Source organism: Protopterus annectens, chromosome 4.part0, assembly GCF_019279795.1.
Source record: "Protopterus annectens isolate FY-2018-M chromosome 4.part0, PAN1.0, whole genome shotgun sequence".
Lineage (NCBI taxonomy): Eukaryota > Metazoa > Chordata > Ceratodontiformes > Protopteridae > Protopterus > Protopterus annectens.
Window position 1 is genome coordinate 213,709,250 of NC_056733.1, and position 16,225 is coordinate 213,725,474.

The following is a 16,225-nucleotide window of genomic DNA, read 5'->3' on the forward strand; positions in this document are numbered from 1 at the left end:
CAGATTTAAGGTTCTGAGTTGACTGTGCAGAATCTGATTGTTTTGTTGAGTCAGAAGATGAGGAATTTGAGGTAAAGGCCAAGCTGGGCCCTGAGACAAGCTCTTTAGGATTGGGTACCAGTGCTGGCGTGGCCAGTCTGGGGCAATCAGGATCATTTTTGGCCTTTCTTGTCTGACTTTTAGGAGCACTTTGGTAAGAAGAGGCATTGGTGGGAAAGTATAGACTGTCAGAGCTTTCCAGCTGAATGATAGAGCATCCACTTTCCATGCTCAAGAGTGATAAGTTCTTGTGCAGAATTTCTGTAGTTGGCAATTGTGAGGGGAGGCAAAAAGATCTATGTCTGGGCATCCCCATTTCCTTGTTATCATGCTGAACACCTGTGGATTTAGTTTCCATTCGTGAGGGTCCATGAGATTTCTGCTTAGTTCGTCTGCCAGTGTAATTTTTGTTCTTGGCAGGAATTGTGCCTGCAGATGTACCTGATAGGTTAGTGCTGTGTTCCACAAGGTCATGTCTTGCCTGCATAGGGGGTAGGAATGTGTGCCCCCTTGCTTGTTTGTTTATGTACCACATAACTGTGGTATTGTCCATCTTTATTAGTAGTTGTCCTGGATGTAGTAGGTCCTTGAAAGCTGTCAGGGCATTCTGTACTGCTAGCATCTCTTTCTGATTGATGTGAAGATGCATTTGTTCCTTGGCCCACGTGTCCTGAATACAGTTTCCGGCCATATGTGCCCCCCAGGGATAATCCAATGCATCCGTTGTTATTGTCTGCCTGGCTGTGGGTAATGTGAAAGGCTGTCTCTTGTTGTGGTGACAGGCCTGTGACCACCATCGAACTTCCTGTTGTAGGCAAGGAATTAAAGTTATGATTGTCTCCAGGCTGTGACAATGTTGAGTCCAATACCATTGTAGTTTCCTCATATGCAGTCTTGCATATGGAATTAGTAGAATGCAGGACACCATGAAGCCCAGGGTCTGCAGAATTTTTCTTGCATGGAGCTGGGTCTTTGTTGCCATCAGTTGAAAGTATTGAGTCAGTTGTCTTTGTTTGTCTGACGTGAGATATGCCATCTGGGCAGTTGTATTTAAGCTTGCACCCAGGAATATTATCTCTTGAGAGGGCACTAGTTTTGATTTCTTTTAGTTTACTGTGTACCCTAGGCAAATTAGTAATCTTTTTACAAACGCCAGATGCTTTAGTAGAACGTCCTTGCTCTCTGCTTGAATAAGGCAGTCGTCCAAGCAGGGATATATTTGAATTCCTTTTTGTCTGCAAAATGCAATTACTGGTGCCAGGCATTTTGTGAAGACCCTGGGCGCAGTAGATAAGCCACAGGGCAGTGCAGAGAATTGGTAATGCATTGAGCCTGCTATGAAACTGAGGTATCTTCTGCAAGTTTGTCTGATTGGGACATGCAGGTATTCCTCCTTGAGGTCCAAAGTAACTAGCCAAGCCTTCTTGCCCAGCATGGGTAGAAGCTGCTGTAGTATTAACATTTTGAATTTTGGAACATCCAGGAAAGTATTTAGGATTGACAGGTCCAGTATTGGTCTCCAAGTTTTGTCCTTTCTGGGTACTAAGAAAAGTCTTGAGTAAAATCCTTGCCCCTGTTCTTGCTGTGGTACTCTTTGAATAGCTCCCATGTCCATGAGAGCAGCAATTTGTTTTTGTGCCTCTGCCCATTGGTTCTGTGGCAGGTCTGGCATACCTCTTGATTTTGGAAGTGTGTGAAAGTGGAACCTGTAACCTTGAGAGACAATATTCAGTACCCATTTGTCCTGGGTGATTATGTGCCAATTTTTTGAGAAAAGTGCTAGCTTTCCCCTTAGGGGTGCTGCCAAAGGGAAAGTGCTTGGCATCTGTAGATGGAAGTCATTGGAACTGTTTCCTATAAGGTTGTGATTCGTCTTCCCTTCCTTTGGGGGCTGAAGCACTCCATTGTTTAGGTCTGTAGGAGCCTTGGGGCTGAGATCTGCCTCTTGTGCATCTGTATCTGCCTCTTTGTGGCCTGTCTGACACTGGAAAGGACCAATTTTTTGAAGGCCAGTTTCCGCTAAACCTGGGTGGTTGAACCAGTAAGAAATACTTTACTGTCTGCATTGATTTTGCTTTATCCTCCATTTTCTTTAACACCTCTTCTGCCTTAACACCAAACAAAGTATCATGCTGTAGTGGAGCACCCAATAATTTAACTTTAACATGGTCAGGTAAACTTTGTTCTTTCAACCAAGCATGCCTTCGAATAACAGAGCCTGTAACTGCAGCTCTACAAGAAGCCTCTAATGAATCAAAACCACATTGTAAAGTATGCTTTCCCACTTGTTCATCTGCATGCAATAAATCCTGCATTTCCTTACTGTCAGGACTTTCTGAGATTGAAACCATTTTCTGCTTTAACAATGACATGAGATACTGTTGATATTTAAGCATGTGAAACTGGCAATTTAAAGCCCTTACAGCTAAAGTAGCAGAAGTGTAAACTTTTTTCCCTCATCTGTCCAGAGCTCTGGAATCTCTATCCGAGGGGACAGGATTTTTAGCAGTGGAAGCTTTAACCCCTTTAGGACCCTGAGAAATTGTTTCTGGATCTGCCGCAGGTTTTTTGTAAAGAAATTTATGAGAGTCAGGGACCCTGTAGTACTTGTCTGGCTTGACTGGTGCAGAGGGTAAAGAATCAGGAGTCAGACTGGATTCAGAAAAAACATCATCAACAATATCAAGCACAGGGGGAATAGCCAGGGGCCTGTGCTGGGGCAATAAAATAAAGTCTCTGTGCCTTTTCTTGGATTCTGAATAATCCTGGCTCTCCCAATGGAAATGCTCCCTCATGGTGTGAAGGGTTTCACCAAAAGAATAATCCTCAGGCGGAGAGGCTGAAGGTATAGACTCTTCTGCATCAGAGTCCTCATAGGGAGGGAGAGAGTATCCCTGGTCAGAAGAGGAATCAAAGGAAATGGAAACCTGGTCAGAGGAATCATAGTCAGTGTCTTGCCTAGGCCTTTTGTCAGGAGGGGGATGGGAACCCCTGATTAAAGTAATTAGGTCTTCGGCCATTTTAAGCATCTGTTTCTTTGGTATGGACGACTGTTCAGTAGAATGCTGTACTTGTTTCTTTGTCTTTAATGGTGTTTTTAACTTTGCCTTGGCTGCTGTAGTGGGCTTAATTGTAAGCTGTGAAGGTCTGAAAACACCCTCAGAAGCCGATGCCTGCTCAGCGGCTCCATACCCATCTGAGGGAATAGTTTCCGTAGGCCCAATACCTTGAGTTTCCACAGGCCTCGGAGTCTCCACATGGCTGTCTGATACGGTCTGTGGCTCTGAGGTAGTGGGTGTCAGGGGCTGCGAAAGCGCCTCACTGAGAACCGGTGACTGGCCTAGAAGAGGCTTCATCATCGGTTTTGGACCTCGGATGCCTGTCCTTTTCTTTGTATTTGCATTTTTTTATAAATTCCGCTCATCGGTTGTTCAGATGGTATTATGTAATTAAACCTTCGGCCAAAATAATGTAAAGCGAAATCAAAACAACGTTTAATAGTGCATTTGTTGAATCTAGCACAAAACCGACAACTAGTAACGTCGTGGTCAGGGCCTAGGCAAGGAATACAGTAAGAGTGAAAGTCCTTATGAGGTATTTGCTTCCCACAAGAAATATAATTATTAACTTTTACTAACATCAGTCTGGAGCAAAAAAAAGTTTCCCCAATGGGGAACTTAGCTTCATTGAAGTCTTCGGTTCTGAAACTCAATTTCGAAAATCTCAGGAGTCAGCTGACCGGCACTTGCGAACTGCTTTTGCTTCGGGCACCACGCGGCAATAAAGACGGAAGAAAATGGTGTTGGTTGCATCTTTTATACCCCTGGTGCACTGACGTCAGGGAAGAGGCGACAGCAACCGACGCTGGACCAAGACTTTGGAACTCGGGCCGACTGCGGGTAGCCTGCCGGCGGATAACCCGAGTGTAATGACTGCAACAGTGAAACACGATGAACATCCACCAGCTACTGTGGGTATAAGCAGATGTATGCCCTCACCCTGGCCAAGAGGCAATGGATAGCACACATGCTCACCACCTAAGGAGATAAAACATTCATCCTATGCACATAAACACAGTAACATTGATGCCAGGCAATGCTCACAACTTTTACTTACCCATGTAATAGCTGTGTACTGCTAGAATCACACAGAGTGAGCCCTAAATTAAAACTCTTGTAACTGCTGGACTTCCAATGTAAACGTTGAACCTGGAATAGGAAAATAAACAGTTCAGGACAGAAACAAAAGGCATATCCATACACACAAGTAGAAGGTTCATAGGTTCATAGGTTCATAGGTTCATACTAGGCTATATGCCCAAGGGCATTTATAAGCCTAGCCCATAGTTATGTGGCTTTCGCCACCCCTTTAGTTTGAATAAAAACTATGCCTATCATTTTTCTGTGCCTCTGTCAAGCAGTGACACTGAAGTAATCCCTGGGGTATATCTGCGATCTCCCATCCATTGGTCAAGATTCCTCTTGAACAAGGCCAGCGAGGTTTTGTTCCACAGCATAGGGAGTCTCTGGGTGATGAATCTGTCCCTCCTGAGGGACTTCTACAGCAATGACATCAATACGTGACAGCAATGACTTATGTCAATAGATGTGTTCTCTATCAAGTAATAGGCCTCATGCATCAAAGATTTAGACATAACAAAAACATGCAAGAAAGCAGTATAACTTTCAAAAGAGTATCACAAAAAAACTCAAAAGCATTCAGTCAGCTATGCACCCTGGGCATCAGACAAAAGACTTGTGTATCCCTGAATCCAAGAGACAGAAAATCAAGGATATGGCACAGTTATCATTTGCACAAGTTGTTGTTTGGGGGGACAGGAGACCAAGGCGGACACAAAAGGTAGTGAGTGCATGTGAATAAGAAAGATGGACAGTCATAAATGTTGATAAAGTGTCAAATGGCCACTGAGACAGAAAAAGCTGTAATCCTCATGACTGACCCATGTAACTGGTGAGTGTGTGTGTGTGTGTCTGTGTGTGCCTGTAAGGGCACTCTAGGTGAAATGCGTGTGTGAGTGTCTGCAAGAAGACATCCAAGCTCTGTGCTAGCTCTACATCCTGGTACGTCAGACAGGTGTAAGCTGTGCATGGTGGAGGTGACAGTTCACCGCCATTATCCCTGACTGAGAGAACTGGCTCTGCCAGGAGTTGCACTGGTACGCCCATGCCCAAGGTCAGATGAATTGCTGCTACCTGAACATGACTGATGTCTGCTAGATGAGCTCAACTCACAACCACACCCAGGATCATGACCCCATAGCCTACCACATCTGGTATAGACACCTCAATCACTTTTGCAGCAGTGGAAGTAGTGCCACTAAGGGAGCATGATCGGGCATGGCCATGTTGGCTAACATCAGATAATGATGCTGACCTACGTCAGAGTGGATGCTGTCCCACTCCCAGCAGACATTACATAACAGACACTGCCCATTACATTGTGTCATTCATCCGATTCACTGAATTGGAAATATGACAGAGGCAGTCACACACATTAGCCTGTGTCACATCTACAATCCTACGCTTGTCCTCAGAGGCCCTATTGGAATAGGCATGCACCTCCATGACTGCCTTAAATATACACTGAGTGGCACAAATACAAACCAGGATCAGGTGAAAGATGGACAAACCTCTTATGAGCACCCCTAACCACCCCCCTGCATGCCACTGTGCCCACACTTTGGTTATAGCCAGAGTCAACCAGCACTGAAGCCACAGTAACTACACTACCCTGATCAAGTGTGTCACCCTCTACCTGCCCAATATCTGACAGCTCGCTGGAATAGGTATGCATAGGCCTACTGGCTGTGTCTGTTGAAAATACAGGGGATGGCTGAATGTCAACCTCAATGTCAGTTTCAACCTCTGTACCCCCATGACTGTGCCTCTGTTTAGCCACCACCATCATCATCAGAGTCCGACGATACTCTGACATTAGGTGATAAGAGTCCTACACTTCCACTGTCAGGATTACTTGTGATAATAAACAAACACACAGGAAAGAAATTAATATCTAAACTACAATTTAATATATGATAAACTAACACTGGTGTCACTATCACAGATGGTACAGCAATACAAACACACACACACTCATGACACCCACCTCACATATATAGATAGATAAATAAATAAATAAATAAATAAATATGTCTGACAAATGGTCATCAATAATCAAATAAAAATGTTTGGGTTACCATGTGCAGATGATTCCACACTTGTTATGGTGGACGGTCCTGGAAGAACTTAAGCAAAAGATAAGGACACACACAATCATCACATTTTTAGTAACAGGGGGACAGAACTTTTGCCTATATGTCCATTAACAATACTTTTAACTGAAACTTGGCTGACACGTCCACCAATGCCATGTGTAATGAACAAAAATGTGTTAACTGTATCAATTTATCAACAGGTTCATCAAAAAAATAAAATAGTAACTATTACAGAATTCTTTACTATACAAGAAAATGTTATAAATTGACGTATGTAAGCTTACCTGGAAGATCCTGCTGACACATACTTGTCCTTCCAGAAACATCAGTACCAACATCAGTCATGTGTTGCTGTGCATTTTCCACTAAGCTTTCTGGATTTCTGACAGTGGACAGAAACTCTTCATTTTGTGTCAGTAGTGGCTCTGTAGCAGCCCCCATAGCTAGCTGTTCACAGGCAAATGCAGCTGCTCTCCTCAGGGATGATGAAATCATATCAGTGGCCCTATGACGTACCTGATCATAAGTCCTGCTGCGATCCACTATGGCATTTACGTCATTGACTATCTGGTTCCAAATCTGAATTCTGTCAGCCATATCCTCACATCCTCTCTCAAGCAGAAAGGCACCATGGCGCCTGAATGCATACACAATTACATCATTTTCTGAGTCACTGAAAGGGGGTTTATGTGGATTGGTATGTTTTTCTGCATACTCCTCTGCAACATACAACACATAAATATCACATAAAATTAAATTTCTGCTAATATACACACATATATTTTCAGTATTAACCACTGGAAACACACAGCTCAGTTATTAACATTTAAGGTTATGTGGTTGTATTATATCACACTCACACACCAATATATTTGATCTAAAATGCGGAATATCAATGGAGTAATGTATTGTTTATCACATAAAGAACTGGATGACTACACAATTTCAAGAGCAAACCTCTTGAAAAAAACAACTTTTGCTGTGGCAAGACACAAATGGTACATGCCTCCCCTACCACCAAAACAAATGGCAAATGGCATTTTGTACCAACCAAAGAATAACACATTAGTCAATTGTTATAAATGCTTTCCAAAAAAAATTCTCACAACATGTGTACACATTTACATCAGAATAGCCATTTTTATATGATTGCCAGTCACCTCTCCCTGTGCCCAGCACTCTCCTAGAAGTGTCTATGAGCCATCTTAGAAGCCTAACACACCTGTGTCATTGACAATATAGTGCATTACCCATTTCACTGAAATAACATAGAAGAGTGTAAGATAACCAATTGTAACACTTGTGATGAAAGTTAATAAGGCTGTCTAAGAAAGTAAAATGTCTGACAAAAATGTCTATACTAACAGTGAACTTATAAGTGCATTCAGATAAAAGTTCCATTTTTCTAATGCATATATATAAAATATTTTCCTTGTAACGTAAATAAATCTAGCATGTACTTGAAAAATACAATCATACCTTAGCAAGATGAGAAGACTTCTGTGCAGATAAATCCAAAGTAATAGCAATTGTCTTCAGTGCTCTCCACATACCACAACTCTCTTCACCTTCAAGTTTCATAGCTACATGGTTACCTTTTTATGGGGTAGATTCAGGCTTCTGAAGATGCAGTTGAGGTGTGAACTCATTAGAATTGCTGAATCACAAACTTTTGAGAAAATAGTGCAGGCACTACCTCAGTGTTAATTGCTAATGGATGGCAACTGTGAATGATTAGTGGTGGGGAGAAGGAAGACAACAGCAATTCAGACTACCTTACCTGCAGTGGGTTTGTGATTCAGGGTGCACTTACAAAGAGTAGAAGTAACTGTAACAAGTTTTTAAATGGAAGTGAACACACGTCTAATTTTTGTTTGCTAATAGCCAAACTCTCATGCCTTTCATGAAAATATCATAAGTAATAGATAACAGCAGAAACTATCACTCTACCTGTTATTTTTAACCTAAATCCTGGCACAGCTCTAGTTTACTGTGTCTGGAAAAAGCAGTTCTTTTTTTTTTTTTTTTCAAAAAACTTTTTATTTTTGTTTCATAAGAAGTAACAACAGTAGGGTGAATAGCCAGTAATGAGTTGTTGATACATAAGGAAATATATGCTGAACACATAAAATTAACAGAAAACACTGTTGAGACTTATAACCTCATAACCAATTATGTACAATATAAACAAATTATACAAAATATACAAAATTGCTAACCAAGATGCTACCCATAAGAAAATATTTATAAACTCGACATAGAAAATAAGATAGGTCCCAATACTTAAAATTAGAGAACTTAGATTAACCTTCAGTGAGAATGAGGGCATTAACCCTTTCCCAGACTTTTATACAGAGGGCAACTTTTTTGGGTCTTTTTATGATGAGTTTTTGTGCGGCAATGTATGAATGAGCCATTACCTTAAAATTATTCCAACGTAATTTAGTACGGTCCATCCAGTTTTTAGAGATATAAAACTTCATGAGCGAGCATAAAAAAACCAGGACGTGTGTGTCAAATTTAGAGAGATCGCATGTAGGGATATGAAGGATGGCTAATTCCCAGGAGAGGGTCGATTTATGGTAGCCCATTTTCTGGAAGCGGATTTTTAGCGAGGTCCAGAGTTTATGTGAGCAATTGCAGGACCATAGTACATGCATCAGGTCTGCGTATGGGGATGAGCAGCAGGGGCAAGAGGGGGATTTCTTTGAATCAAACTTGGATAATATAGAGGGAGTATAATATGCATTATTATTGATCATTAGTTGTGTGTAAAAAAGAGTTTTTAAAAAGGGAAAAAATCTAGGGTGTTTTTTATGGCGGAGAGTTTCTGATTTTTCGACAGTTGAGAGTTGTGTTTATCCCAGTAGTTAGAGAAAAGGCAGTCTGAATCGTGGATTATGGAAGATATGAGTTTGTATGAATTAGAAAGCATTTTCCTCGGTAAAGTCAGGGTTTGAATTACAATCTCTAGCTTGGTGAGGTCTTGACTTTTGTCTGAAAGTTGGATGAATTTTAATGCAACAAGATCTCGCATCTGTCGAAGGATAGTTAAATATTTCTTGTTAACTTTAAGGATTTTGCAGAAATTGGTAAGTGTTTCATTATTGTGTTTGAGTATATCCCAGACATTGAAGTTTTTAATCAGGGGGAAGTTGGAAAGATTGACTGGCAAGTTGTTAATTTTAATGTTGGGATTTAAATGGAGAGGTTGGAGCAAAGGAAGAGCTTTGTCTAGATTGATAAGTTTTAGCATGTTTTGAAAGGATCTAACCTTTTGTTTTATGTTAGCTGATAAGTTAATACTGTCTATGGTATCCAGAGAGAGAAAAGAGAGAGCAGCCTGATTAATTTTAGTGCCTAGGATCTGTTGATACCATAGTTTGGACCAGGTAGGGTAAGAATTATACTCTTTATTAATAAGCTTCGAGATGAATAACAGCCTATTGGCAGATATGATTGTATAATACAGATGAAGGTTCGGGAGGCCTAGGCCTCCTTTGGTTTTGGGAAGAGTTAAATTTGAGATATGAAATTCTCACTGACTTAGGATACCATATAAATTTGGCTAGTTCTTTACTGATCCTACATAGAAAGGATTTAGACACTATCTGATCTGTGGAGTTAAATTGATAGAGGAGTCTGGGGAGAATGTTCATTTTAATTATTGCTGATTTAGATAGAAGAGAGAGCTTCAACCGTTCCCATCTGTGAAGATCAAGAGATATTTTGGACCAAGTTCTAAGCAAGTTATTTTGAAACATAGACAACTGGTTGTGCTCAAAGTGGATCCCTAAGTACTTAATATCAAATATTGTCTTAAAGGGGGAAGCAGGGAAGTATTTTGGTTTAGGACCTAGAGGGTTTATAGGGGAAGATATGTGACTTCTTAAAGTTAACCTGGTAATCTGAGGCTTTTGAGAACACATTAATAGAATTAGCAATCTTATTTAGGTCAGTATTAGGAAGTTGAAAACAGATGATTAGATCGTCTGCGAAGGCTGAGAGAAGTGTTTTGGTATTCAGTATTTTGGGAATTGTATGAAATGTATTTTGGCATATGTAAAGGAATAATGGTTCTATGAATATGTTGAAGAGGAAGGGGGAGAAAGGGCACCCCTGTCTTGTACCATTGGTTAGCTTTAAGGGTTTGGAGATATTCTTGTTAATCCGTAGATAGGTAGAAGAATTTTTATATAAAACATTAATCATATCTATAAAGGGGGGGGTATGTTAAAGTGGGACATAGTTTGGAAAAGAAAATCCCAATTTACCCTATCAAAGGCTTTGGCCGCATCTAGTGTTAAGGCATAAATCAGGTTTTTCTCTTTTAGACAAGTACATTAAGGAGTCCAATGTCAGGGTGTTATCCCATGTATGTCTATGCAATATAAATCCTGCTTGTTCCGTGGAGATTATAAAGGGTAAAACTTTTTTTAGTCTGTTAGCTAGTAGCAAAGCTAGAATCTTAATGTCAATATTTATCAGCGAGATGGGGCAATAGTTATGAGGGTCTGTTTTATCTTTATTATTTTTCAGAATTAGAATAGTTTTCGAGGTGTTCCAATGTAAGTCAGATATGCCATAATTTATTATATAGTTAAATATCTTTAGTAAAATAGGGGAGATTACGGAGATGAAAGTTTTGAAGAATTCGGCTGTGAAGCCATCTGGACCAGGGGACTTACTTTAAGATTTGAAATGATTGTCTTAATTTCTTGGAGGCTTAAGGGAGCTGAGAGCATGTCACATTGAGATTTATTTAAGGAAGGAAATTTAATAGAATTCATAAAATTATTCATGTGTTTGTTAATGGCGGGATCTATATATTTTTTTGAATATATATCTGAGTATAGGAGCGAGAATAGCTGTATAATTTCCAGGTCCGAATTATAGATCTTGTTTTGGAAATGTATAAGCGAGATTCTAGGAGAATCTTGGCTGTTTCGAATTATTTTTGCTAATAACTTGGACGGGACCTGTGCCCATTCTGAAAAGGATGCAATCAGTTTTTGCTCAAATAGAGTTCGATTTTGTTGATGTAGATGTAGCAATTGATTTTGGGAATCGATTTTTTCTTTGTTTCTATTAGGGTCCAGGCTAAGTCTTTGTTGTTTTTCTAATTCAAAAATCTTACTTGTAAGTTTAGCTTCCTTGCTCTTATAGATTTTTTTTAAGGTAAGAAGCTTTATTAATTATAATACCTCTGATGCAACCTTTACATGCAGCCCATTGTATATCCATAGGGATACTGGTGCTGTCAAGCTTGGAGCTAAGGTTAAGTAATGATTCTGTGATTTCTTGAATAATATCTTTATTGCGAAGCAGATTATTATTAAGTGTCCAGTTGTTATAGTTGAGTGGAGAAGCTACCCTTGGGGCAGGATTAATATTGAGAGAGATTTTTGAGTGATCAGATAGGAATCTGGGTTCTAGAGAGAAGTTAATTTTAAAGTGAGATAGGGAGTCAGAGATTAGGAAAAAGTCTAGTCTTGACCAGGTATTGTAGCATTTCGAGTAGTATGTGAATAATTCATCTTTAGCAAAATGGTCCTTGTAAGAGATGGGATCGATAAGGTTAAGATCATACATTAATTCTTCTATGCCAAAGATGATTGAAGGTTATAAAAGGGAGATTTACTGGTTCGATCTGAGTTAGGGTCTATTACAGCAGTCCAATCTCCACCAGCAACAATACAGTGGTCCTTGAACAGTGAAAGAATGTTGTGTATTTCTATAATAAAGGTATGTTGTTGGGAACATGGGCCATAAACGTTGAAGAATAGGACTGGTTTGTTAAGGTTGGATAAACGTGAGGTAAACAGGCACCATCTGCCATTTTCATCATACCTCTCCTCAATAATACTACCTTGAAAATTATTTTTGATTATAATAGCCACCCCTTTGGAATTCAAGCTATTCCCCGCAGAGATGATGGCTTTTATCCACTTTTCTTTCCCCTTTTTGACCCAATCCTTCTTGTGTATATGTGTTTCCTGGAGATAGCATATATTAGCCTGAGACTTAAATAATAGATAAAAAAGGAGTGATTTTTTTGGTTTATTATGAAGCCCTCTAACATTCCATGAATCAATATGTAATGTCATAGGCTACTAGAGAAATTATATTGATAATTTGAAGGTTGTTGATTAATAGGGTTAAGGGACTAATAATTTTAGAGACCATACTGGGAAAAAATCATGTGTAACATGGGGACTTGTATAGCATGTAAAAACAGTAGATAAGGTAGCAAAGTACTCCTTCAAGGCTCCCCAGGTGCCTACCCACCCCCCTTCATTAGCAGAAGGAATACATAAGCAATATTGAAAAGACCATTTAGTTTTGGTTAGCAAAACAAGTCTTATAAAGAAAACTAATATATATAAATTTCTAAGAAGGACTAATCTAACAGTAAGTAAGTATATACATATGTACAAAACAATCTGTTTCCATAACCAGGTCATACTAGGACCCTAAAGCATAAGCTTCCATGAGCTCTAAACTAGGTCCAGTAATAGCCAAATGGAGAATTATAGATATAAAGAAGCAAGACTATAGGAGGGATACAAGAGACTTTGATTTAACAGGAATAGTAGATATTTAATAAAATAGTCGTAACTAGGAAAGAGTCAAAATGCAATAATAGAGAATAGCATAGGATAAAAAACGTAAGAAAAGAGAAGAGATAGGGCAAAGTTGTTATCATAGCCAGGATTTAGGTATGTGCTGACACACAACTAATATGAGCATTATGCTCAATTGTCTAGAAGATTGGGAGAATGCCGACCAAAGGTTGAGATACATTTATATAGTCTGGCTGGCATCATTATACATATAGAAAATCAATGGAACTGGGGAGACAGCATCACAAGCAGTGCATCTGAATCATGCACACAATTTTAGCTGACAGAATAGTTATATTTTTAATACAAGCGGAGAGTATCACCTGAACTAGTAAGAAAGAGAGAAATAATGACAGGATATAATAAGTAATTTTAGATAGTATATCGAGAAGCATTAGATTGTGAAACAACTTGCGTTAGTATTTATTAGAAGTACACATCTTAGCCATAGTATAACATCACGTTTACTGCCATGTTTATAATTGCTCACGCTACTTTGAGACTACCTATGAGTGAGCGTTAAGCTCTGAAAATTGAACCTATTCTACAGAGCTAGTAACATTGCACGAGATCTTACTATGAAGTGCAATGTAATTGAATATAACAGGTGAATCCCAAACTGTCCAGTAGGCATGGCAGAAGATTGACAGAACACTTTCACAAAGGTTTGTAAGTTCGATCGCTTGCTAGACAAAACTGCCCAGCTGACTATCTCCTGTAATTAGAATCGGTGTCCAAATGTAAGTAGATACACATACAGAACAAATTAATCACATTATATGAAGCATCGAGACAAACTGCGCCATGAGCGTCACATGAAGGGCATCACTTTAAAAGCCCATCGAAAGTCTTCCAGTCTGAGCGATCCGCAGGATACCACAGCTGAGAACAATAAGGTTCCTATTCAGATTTGGTATTCAAGGATACCATAACGGAAGGTCAGTTATAAAGACAAAAGTAACTGATACTAATTATTATAGTCAAAAACAGTCACACAAGCAAATTTGAGAAAGGCATGGATGCCTAATGAGATCAGGCGGATGTAACATGGTGTAATTTTACATCGTTAATTCTGGCGAAGGAATAGAGAGAAGTACTCACAGGTACCACAATTTAAAGAGCAGGATGGGAGTTGAAGGCTTTGATAAAAGCCTCTTTTGCTTCCGATGGAGTGATGGCTGTGTATTTTTTTTCTTTGTAGGAAAATTGCAGGGTATTTGGATAGCGCATCTGGAACTTCACACTTCTCCTGATCAGATCAGCGCAATAGGGGGCTAGCTTTTGTCTATTTACTTTTATTTGATGAGGCAGATCTTGGGTAAATGTGAGCTTGTGACTGTTCCATGTAAAATTTCTTTGTTTTTTGGCTGACATCAAAATTTTTTGCGCATCGTGGAAGTTTAATATTTTGGTGTATATTTGACGTGGAGTTGCTGAATCCTGGTGGTAATGGGAAGCTCTGTGAGCTCTCTCTATCACTAGGTTCTCAGAGGTACTTTCCGATCCCAGCAAAGCAAGGAATATCTGTCTGCATATTATCAATAAGTTCTGGTTATCATAGGACTCTGGTAAGCCTTTAATTAGTATATTATTACGGCGACTTCTAGCCTCCAGATCTGTTATCTTAGACTGTAGCTCAGAAAGCAGGGATGCTTTATCTCTCATATCATCCGATATGGATTGTATCAGTAGTTCGTTGGTTTGCGCTTTGTGTTCAAGAGTGTCTACTCTTTGTAATAACTGATTTATGGACTTTCCAAAATCAGTAAGTTGTTCGGAGAAACCCTGTATGGCAGTATGGATGGGCTGTAGCGCTGATTTGAGTTCATCAAGATGGAAGTTGGCATCAGTTTTTCCTTTTGGATTTGTTTTATTGTTGTCAGCTGGTAGTCTAGTAATTCTTTGCCTTTTGGAAGCTGTATCTTTTTCCGGAGATAAGACTGAGGAGATTTTTGTTTTTGTAGATTGGGTTTCCACATTTTCTGCAATGTCCGACATGGTTAATAGGTAGCGTTTGTTGTAATGCAGTAAATTGTCCCAAGGGCCTCTCGAATGCACGTGGCAGGGATCCCAGGAGCTAAGTTGGATATAAATTGCTTGTTTAAGTTTTAGATGAGCAGTATTCTTCCGATTTCTTTATAGGAGAGTTAAGTTAATTAGTCCAAGAATGCGACTGCCGATAAATAGCTTTTCAATGCACTTTAAGGCTGAGAAAGTTATAAATTACAGTAGGAGCTCCATGGATTGGGTGCACACTAGCCGACCACCATTTTGGAATCATCCTGGAAAAAGCAGTTCTAATTTCACAGACTTCACCTCCTGAACTTCTCACCTGATTGTTTTGTTTTTCCTTTTTTGCATGCAGCTCCATTCAGATGCAATCTAATACTTTTCTTGCCATCCACGCTCAAGAGCCGTTTTCGCCCTACTTCCTCCCTCCCTCCATTCCTCACACCACTAAAACCCAGTGTTTGGCATTCATCGCAATCTTTCAAAGTCTGCCCCTTATCTCATGTACAGGTCGTAGCTTTTGGTGATGTACAGCCGTTGCCCTATGGATCAACATCAGTTTTGTTATGTTTTAAATGAAGGTACAGTCATGTATTACTAATTTCTCATGCAATACTCATCCAATCTCAGTTCTAATAAGTTTCTTTCTGGTACTATTAGCTGTCATAATGATTTAACTATCTTTTTAATAAGAAGTGCTTATTTGTTTAAAAGTACTGGAAGTCAACACTGGTTAAATCTTTGTAGTGATAGTGTCTCAAAACGATTTAACTAAGTTTCCAGTAGTATTTAATCTAACTGCTGTGTTCAGATGAGCGCGTTTGTTTAAAAGTATTTGTAGTCAACCTTTCCATGTGTCTGCAGCTACAGTGCTCTATGCCTGGATTTAAACACTTAAACTGAACAAATACTTCTAAATAATATTGTTTATGGAACTGCTGATGTGTTACTGTGAATATGACTAAGTTTGTGTAAAATGGAACGGAGCCCTGCTATAACTTCTGAAGCAGTTAGAAATTGGGATAATTTGTTAGAAAGCATACTTTAGTGCAGATATTTTCTCCAATATGCAGCACTGATGTTTATTGCCTGTTTATCTCTTCCCAAACTGCTTACTGCTTGCTTAGCATCCAACCTCATATTTCAATATTATTTACATCCTTACCTGTTTAAGCTCTCCCTTTTCTCCCTCCTGTTTTTTTTTTAATCGTAGGTACCTAGTCTTACCAACTCCAGCTCCCTAATATGCTAAAACCCACACAACTCAACAAGATAAATTAACACAGATGCAAGGTGCTCACAAAGCTTCCTAAACACG

At 39.5% G+C, this 16,225-nt stretch overlaps 1 protein-coding gene across 3 annotated transcripts in view; it reads right to left on the minus strand.

Moving 5' to 3' along the window:
• LRRC45 (leucine rich repeat containing 45) overlaps nt 1-16,225 on the minus strand; it is a 1,637,099-nt gene that overhangs the window by 1,376,392 nt on the left and 244,482 nt on the right. The window contains exon 1 of one of the 3 annotated variants that reach the window (XM_044068218.1): nt 4,156-4,174. The exons of the other annotated variants lie outside the window; for them this stretch is intronic. Within the exon in view, the coding sequence (XP_043924153.1) occupies nt 4,156-4,159 (4 nt within the window). The 5' untranslated portion in view covers nt 4,160-4,174. Of the gene's footprint in view, nt 1-4,155; nt 4,175-16,225 lie in introns of those variants that run through there. 3 annotated transcript variants of the gene reach the window in all.